Source organism: Etheostoma spectabile, unplaced genomic scaffold (assembly GCF_008692095.1).
Source record: "Etheostoma spectabile isolate EspeVRDwgs_2016 unplaced genomic scaffold, UIUC_Espe_1.0 scaffold379, whole genome shotgun sequence".
NCBI classification, from domain to species: Eukaryota; Metazoa; Chordata; class Actinopteri; order Perciformes; family Percidae; genus Etheostoma; species Etheostoma spectabile.
In genome coordinates this window covers 831,967-838,921 of record NW_022605596.1, presented here as the reverse complement: position 1 = coordinate 838,921, position 6,955 = coordinate 831,967, and the positions used below count along the sequence as shown (strand labels likewise).

Genomic DNA, 6,955 nt, shown 5'->3' with positions numbered 1-6,955 from the left:
TGCTCAGTACCTATACATGCACTAATGAAGAGATGTCAGAGTGGGGGGGCTGCCCATGGAATGGCACCCTGAGCAGTTGGGGGTTCAGTGCCCTGCTCAAGAGAAACCTTGGCACTGCCCAGGAGGTGAACTGGCACCTCTCCAGCTACCAGTCCACCACCATTAGCTTGAACCAGCAACCTTCCGGTTACCAACCCAACTCCCTATGGACCCCACCCCAAAAGATATTCTTCAGTAAAGTTAGGTGGCATTGCAATGTAAGTGAATAAGTGACATGAAATTAAATAGAATAATATGTAATTAAATGATGTAGCAAAAGTAAGTAACCATAGAATAGATGAAATTGAGTATAAATAAGTACTCAGATTGGAAAAAACATAAATACCGATAATAAAACTCACTTTGAATGCATGGCGGACCGTTTTTAAAGTTAATAGTGAATATACACAGGTGTTTTTTTTCTAAGCCATCACTCCCATGAGACGTGGCTTCCTGTAAGTGGAGTGTGTTATTTGTCTCTTTAGGCTATCTGGCATGCAACAGCAGTGGAAGGTGGTGTACAGCTGAGTCTTACCAGTCCAGATGGAGACCAGGGTTATCCTGGGGAGGTTCAGGTCTCGGTCTCCTACACCCTACAGGTAAGCACACCGCCCTGTAGCTGATCACGCTCCGACATTTTGCGTATCTTGACTTTTTCATGTAAATCAGTGGTTTGTACAGCCCAGTTGAGTAAGATTTGAGTTGTGTGTTCAGGGGGAAACACTAACTGCAGAATACCAAGCCAGGTCTACTAAAGCCACCCCCATCAACCTCACCAACCACTCCTACTTCAACCTGGCTGGACAGGTAAGAGCACACGATCAGCCGTTTGACCATTGGGAAACATTAATAAGGGGAATTGTTTGAGCTAGGGCTGAAGGATTCATCTTCAGCGATTGGCTAATTGTGAAGACCATGATTAGGTGCACTATGAGGTCCTGCATGGTCACTACTGTTGACGTTCCAAGTCGATTTCAAACATAACAGAGCAAGCACCCCCCCTCCCTTAACTGTCATGACTAACTGACCCCCAACCATCTGGTCGGTGATTGGCTGATGTAGTTTGTTCCTGTCCTGTGCCTCTAGTGTTTGCTTGACGTTTATGACCCCTGTTTTCTCCAAAGACCGGGCTTTTTCATAGTGTATTTGGGGGGGGGGCTGCTAACGGATCCGGGAAAGATGCCTACGATTGGAGACAAAAATCAATTGCCCTGAAACCATGCAGGAACTCATAGTGCAAGTCTTCAGTTTGATTTAACATTCGTTATTTTTCTCTTGTTGTTATCGTAATTACTGTTTTTCCATAAGATAAATGTTGGAATAATGTTACATATCACAGTGGCTCTTTCATTTATTTTGTATTACTTTAGTTAACATGGTCATAGAAGGTGCGAAACGTAGCTAAAACAAATTTGCGAATCGCAATATCTGGCAAGAAAATCGCAATTAGATTTTTTTCCCCACAAATCGTTAAGCGCTAGTTTCAACTCTCCATTCGGGGCGCCCGGATAGCTCAGTTGGTCGAGCGGGTGACCGTGTATAGAGACACAGCGGGTCCATGTTCGACTCTGACCTGCGGCCTTTTGCTGCATGTTATTCCCCCCCCTCTCTCCCCTGTCTTCAGCTGTCCCGTCAAAATAAAGGCAAAAAAAATGCCCCAAAAAAAGATATTCCAAAAAAGAACTCTCCATTCATACTGATCATTTTAAAAGTAGAATGAAGGAGGTCAAGCTAGAGAAAGGCAATACTAAAGAGGAAATGCAGAGAGAGAGAGAGAGAGAGAAGAGAGAGGAAGAGGAACTCAAGGGAAAAGATGAGGTTAGCAGTTAGTTCAGATTTTTTTTCTCTTTTGAGATCTAGATTTTCTCACTCAGAACCACAAAATCACACCCAGCCACACTAATTGGAACAATCACAAAACAATAAAATTGTTGCCAGGGCCTCAGGGCGTCTCTAACCTCAGTCACACCTGTGGTGACATGATGAGACCGGTCCTCCCCAGTCAAGCGTAGTCCCCAGCCATAAGCCCTCCTGGGATCTCGTGTCATGGTTATTAGAGCCTGACTGATAAAAGATTTTTAAGGCTTTTACTGATATATATTTGGTAAATGAAATCCCATATGCCGATATATCGGCCGAAATATGTTTAAAAAGTAATTAATCCAGAAACAAAACAAACAGATTTACCTAACATTAGTTATTTGTAGTTATTCATGAGTTCTCACTAAAATAATATGATAATAATTTGTTTTGTCACAACAGAACATCAAAATATATTAAAGGTCTGATAATAAAATATATAAAATACAAACTTAAGATATGAACTTAAGTCCTTGAACAAAAAACACAATAACAAAAAAAAATCAGTGTTGCCAACAGGGACTCGTAGAGCGTCTCTGGTGACAGACTAGCAACGCCATCACTACAGGGACTTGTAGAGCGTCCTCTGGGACAGACTATGCAACGCCATCACTACAGGGACGTCGTAAGCGTCCTGGTGGACAGACTATGCCCCATCACTAACAGGGACGTTGTAGAGCGTCTCTGGTGGACAGACTATGTGTACGTGTGTGTGTGTGTGTGTGTGTGTGTGTGTGTGTGTGTGTGTGTGTGTGTGTGTGTGTGTGTGTGTGTGTGTGTGTGTGTGTGTGTGTGTGTGTGTGGTTGTTGTGTTGTGTGTGTGTGTGTGTGTGTGTGTGTGTGTGTGTGTGTGTGTGTGTGTGTGTGTGTGTAGGGTGCAGCAGACATCTATGACCACACAGTATCCATCAGTGCTCAGTCCTACCTGCCTGTGGACGACTCATCGATTCCTACAGGTAACAGATGTCCGTGTTGTCTCCCAGCAGAACCAACCCATCAATGAGAAAGTTTAAAGCCATTTGAATGAAGTGGGAAAGTATAGTAGAAAAAGTAGAAAAGATCTTAGATCTTTGAGTTCAGCTCATGCAATAAGAAAAGTATCGCATTTAAAAAACATTTCAGTATACATTATGTTTCCTCTTCATCATTAAGGTCTTGTCTTTGCTCTTTGTCTTGGTCTTTGTGTCTCCGTGGGTGTTTTAAGAGGTTGGAGATAACTGTTAGTTTAGTGCTCATGTTGAATCCCTGGTCACCATGTGGTTTGTACAGTATAAGCGTTAATTATGGTGTTTTTGCCACTGTTCCACAGAAGTGTGAAAGCCTTCCACTTGTGTGGGAGTGTGTTCCTACATGCTCTGTCAGATAAACTTGCTCATTACTCTGCAATTAGCTTTGGTTTCCCCCGACGACAGAGGAGATAATGACTGTTTATATATATCCCAGAATCTGTGTTAGAATGGGAATCCGGCTCAAGGGCCGAATAAGAACAAGACTTGAAAATAACAAATCAGTTCTGAGAGTTAAAAGTAGAGGGCTGAACTGCAGTCCTGGAAAGTTGGGCCTGTCTAATTCCTGTGCCTCTGTGAGCCTTTCTGTCAGTCCTCCTGTCAGTCCCCAACAGGATGATAGTTTGAGGGTGAGAGATAAGACAGACCTTCCTCCACAGCGCCTTTATATACTTATGCCCCTGTATTTTAACATAGGGGGTGTATACTTATGCCCCTGTATTTTAACATAGGGGGGTGTATACTTATGCCCCTGTATTTTAACATAGGGGGGTGTATACTTATGCCCCTGTATTTTAACATCTATGTTGCTGAGATTGTTGCTGAGACATTGTCCCTCAGAGCGTGTCTCATCACCTAAACTTAGTTCAATGAAACCCAATCACCAATCAATAACCTCTTCTATCTGCAGGAGAGATCAGACCAGTGGATGGCACGCCCTTTGACCTCAGAAAGCCTCTTCTGATTGGCCCTCAGCTGAAGGAAGTTCCAGGTCCGGGGTTTGACCATAATTTCTGTCTGTCGTCACCCGGGGACACCTGGACAGAAAGACACGCTGCCAGGTCAGCTGCAGAGGACAACACACGCTACACACACAACAACACACATACCTTTTGTCTTTAATCTAATCTAGCAGGAAAACTTGTTCCTTCGTCTCAGAGTGTGTCACCCAGCCAGTGGGCGGGTCCTGGAGGTTTCCACCAGCCAACCAGGAGTCCAGTTCTACACTGCCAACTTCCTGGATGGCTCTATAACAGGAAAGGGCGGGGTCAGGTACGGGAAGCACAGCTCCTTCTGTCTGGAGACACAGAATTGGCCTGATGCTGTCAACCAGGTATGATGATGAGGAGGATGAATATGAGGAGGATGATGATGATGTTACAAAGCTGTCGTGTGAAGGTATCTATTGGTGATAAGTATGTCAGCAGCTGTGTACTCTCTATATCTACTGAACAGGACCTGTTGTGTTCCCACCTGTGTATGTAATTGTTTTAGTAAAACTATTTATTTTAGAATTTGTAAGCACTATATTTGCTTTCTAAAATACATATGAATAGATTTAAATTAAAAAAAAAAAAAAAATCAGCAACCGGAAAAATCAGTAGGCAATAATGGATTACGGTCTGTCTCTGCAGCAATGCAGAATCATCCAGGTCCGCATTGGGATGCAATAATTCTTTTCATCGCCCCTACTCCACATACAACTTTAAGTTTTGATGCAAAATTTATATCGATTATTCTTTGCAAACTAAAACCAGTGTGTTAGCGTGACACTGCAAGCCTGTCGGTAATTCAGGCAACCATATATAAGGCTGAAGAAGTGTGTGTGTGTGTGTGTCTGTGTCTGTGTGTCTGTGTGTCTGTGTCTGTCCAGGTTTCGTTTCCTGACTGTCTTCTGCGTCCTGGTGAGGACTACAAACATGTCACTCGCTTCACCTTCACCACCGTGTGATCATGTGACCTCTACCAACAGTAGGACAGAGAAGAAGAAAATGGGTACTTCTATATACAGAAGGATGTGCAGTAATCGATTGTACATATACTTTTTCGCAGTAAAATCATACACTATACTGTTCAGCGGACAGTGCAACCTCAGCTCCTCTCTGGAAAAGTGTAACTTGATGCATATCTTTATCATTTTGAAAAATGCCAATACACTACCTTCCTGGCAGAGTAATTAAAGCCTGTGGATGTCAGGTCTGAAGAAGTGACCAAAATTAATTAAAATAATAAAATAATGTGATTTGTGATCCTGTGCCATGCCATTATTATAATTAAATAAATAAATAAAGAGTTTTCTGACTCAATCTGGTTATTGCCATTTGTTCCACTGCGGTGTTTTCAGATCAGATTGGTCCCTGTCCATGATTGTTGTAGTCCATCTGTTGTATTTATGCAGTATTAACAAATTAGAGAGCACCTGGTAGAGTATTTGCCACATGTACAAAGGCTCAGTCCCTGACGCAGCAGCTGCAGGTTCAACTCCAAAAAACCATTTAGAGAGCAGTCAAGCTGCAGCTGTTCACATTATTCATATTATGTAACGTATGTGTGTTATCATCTTTACAAAGGCTGAACTATTCCTCTAACATTAGGTGAGGAGGCGGGTTTGGGCGAGAGGGAACTCTGCCAAGAGACATGTTGCGTTGCTATGGCAACCTCTTATCCATCACTCAAAGAGGATTTTAACTGAGATTTCATGAAAAGTTGCGAGCCTCGCTGCAAAGGAGCTGGATGTCCATCGGTCTCTGGCTGTGGAGCCTCCTGACAGAGAGCATCACACTGCAGCTGGATTTATGGATTTCATAAGAAGTGAGCGCTCACAGTCAACTCTCACCTACTTCACTTTAGCTGCTTTATTTTCTCCAAAAACTCTCAAAGAACTCACTCATTCATTTCTTAATCCAGGAATTCTACAGAGATGAAACAAAGTGTCTCCCCTGTGCTTTCGGACCATAGTAGCAGGAGAAGTTAACCCTCTCCTTGATGTCATATCCTGGAAATAAGTCAGGGGGGGGGGGGATGCAACACTTCAAGCCACGGCCGAGCGCCATGCGTCATATTTAGAATGCTTTAACATTTAGCCTCGTGTGATTCCTTTGTTTTTTGGAATTGCTAGCCCATTCAACCCATAAGGTTTGTTTTTGTTTACTTTTATAAACCTCAGACATGCACTCTTAATCCATATCAATAGCAATATAATACAAAAATAGATTTCTTCCTTACTATTGTGAAACTTTATTAAGGCAATAATAATAATAATAACGTTAGCTATACTATTTAGTTATAATATTAAACTAGACGGATATCCTCATTTCACCACCTCCACCCACCATTCTGCAATCGCTCACCCCGATGCTATAGCCATCTAATCCCATCTGAACAGGTATGTCTTTCTATGTCAATGCTTCGTTATCAAATTTATTCCACTTGCTTATTGAGGGAATGCTAAAATCAATGAAACTCCACACTACATTTTCACTGCCGCCTTGCACATTGTGTGACTACACCTGTCCTCTCCACTTCATTCATTGATAAGATAACTTTAAAGAAATTCATGCATAAATTGCAGTTGCATGTAAGCATAAAGTGTAAATAAACTGAGTTATTCTGATTGAAGATGGCTCTAAATGAGTCTCCTAAACCAAAAGTAGAAGGGCAAGCAAGCAGCCCGTTGAGTGGGCACTGCATAAGGTTTTTTTTATTTATTTTTTATTCAGGAAAGCATTTTTGTGCTGATTGTTTTTATTGTTATTATTCTCCTGTGTAGCACTTTGAGATTCTTTGGAATGAAAAGTGCGTTATAAATAAAATGTATTATTATTATTATTATTATTATTAAAAATCTTCATGCATGTACAATTAGTTTTTAAGTTACTACTGGTTGAAAAATTAATTTGAATGCTTCATATTAGGTTAATACAGAACAAGTATGCTTGTGTTCATTGTCATATGACAAAAGTTAGTGTTTTGTAGAACTACATCTATGGAGGGTTGGTGGTATGCAACTGTGAGCAGTCCAAGGGAGGCCATTTTGTGTTTGCATGTTT

The 6,955-nt window shown here is 41.7% G+C and overlaps 1 protein-coding gene across 1 annotated transcript in view; it reads left to right on the top strand.

Annotated features, from left to right (window-relative positions):
• galm (galactose mutarotase) overlaps positions 1-4,871 on the top strand; it is a 28,631-nt gene extending 23,760 nt beyond the window's left edge. The window contains exons 4-9 of the mRNA XM_032511509.1: positions 525-638; positions 754-846; positions 2,774-2,855; positions 3,817-3,967; positions 4,065-4,239; positions 4,780-4,871. Coding sequence (XP_032367400.1) covers positions 525-638; positions 754-846; positions 2,774-2,855; positions 3,817-3,967; positions 4,065-4,239; positions 4,780-4,857 — 693 coding nt within the window. The 3' untranslated portion in view covers positions 4,858-4,871. The remainder of the gene's footprint in view (positions 1-524; positions 639-753; positions 847-2,773; positions 2,856-3,816; positions 3,968-4,064; positions 4,240-4,779) is intronic.
• The last annotated feature ends 2,084 nt before the right edge of the window (positions 4,872-6,955 follow it).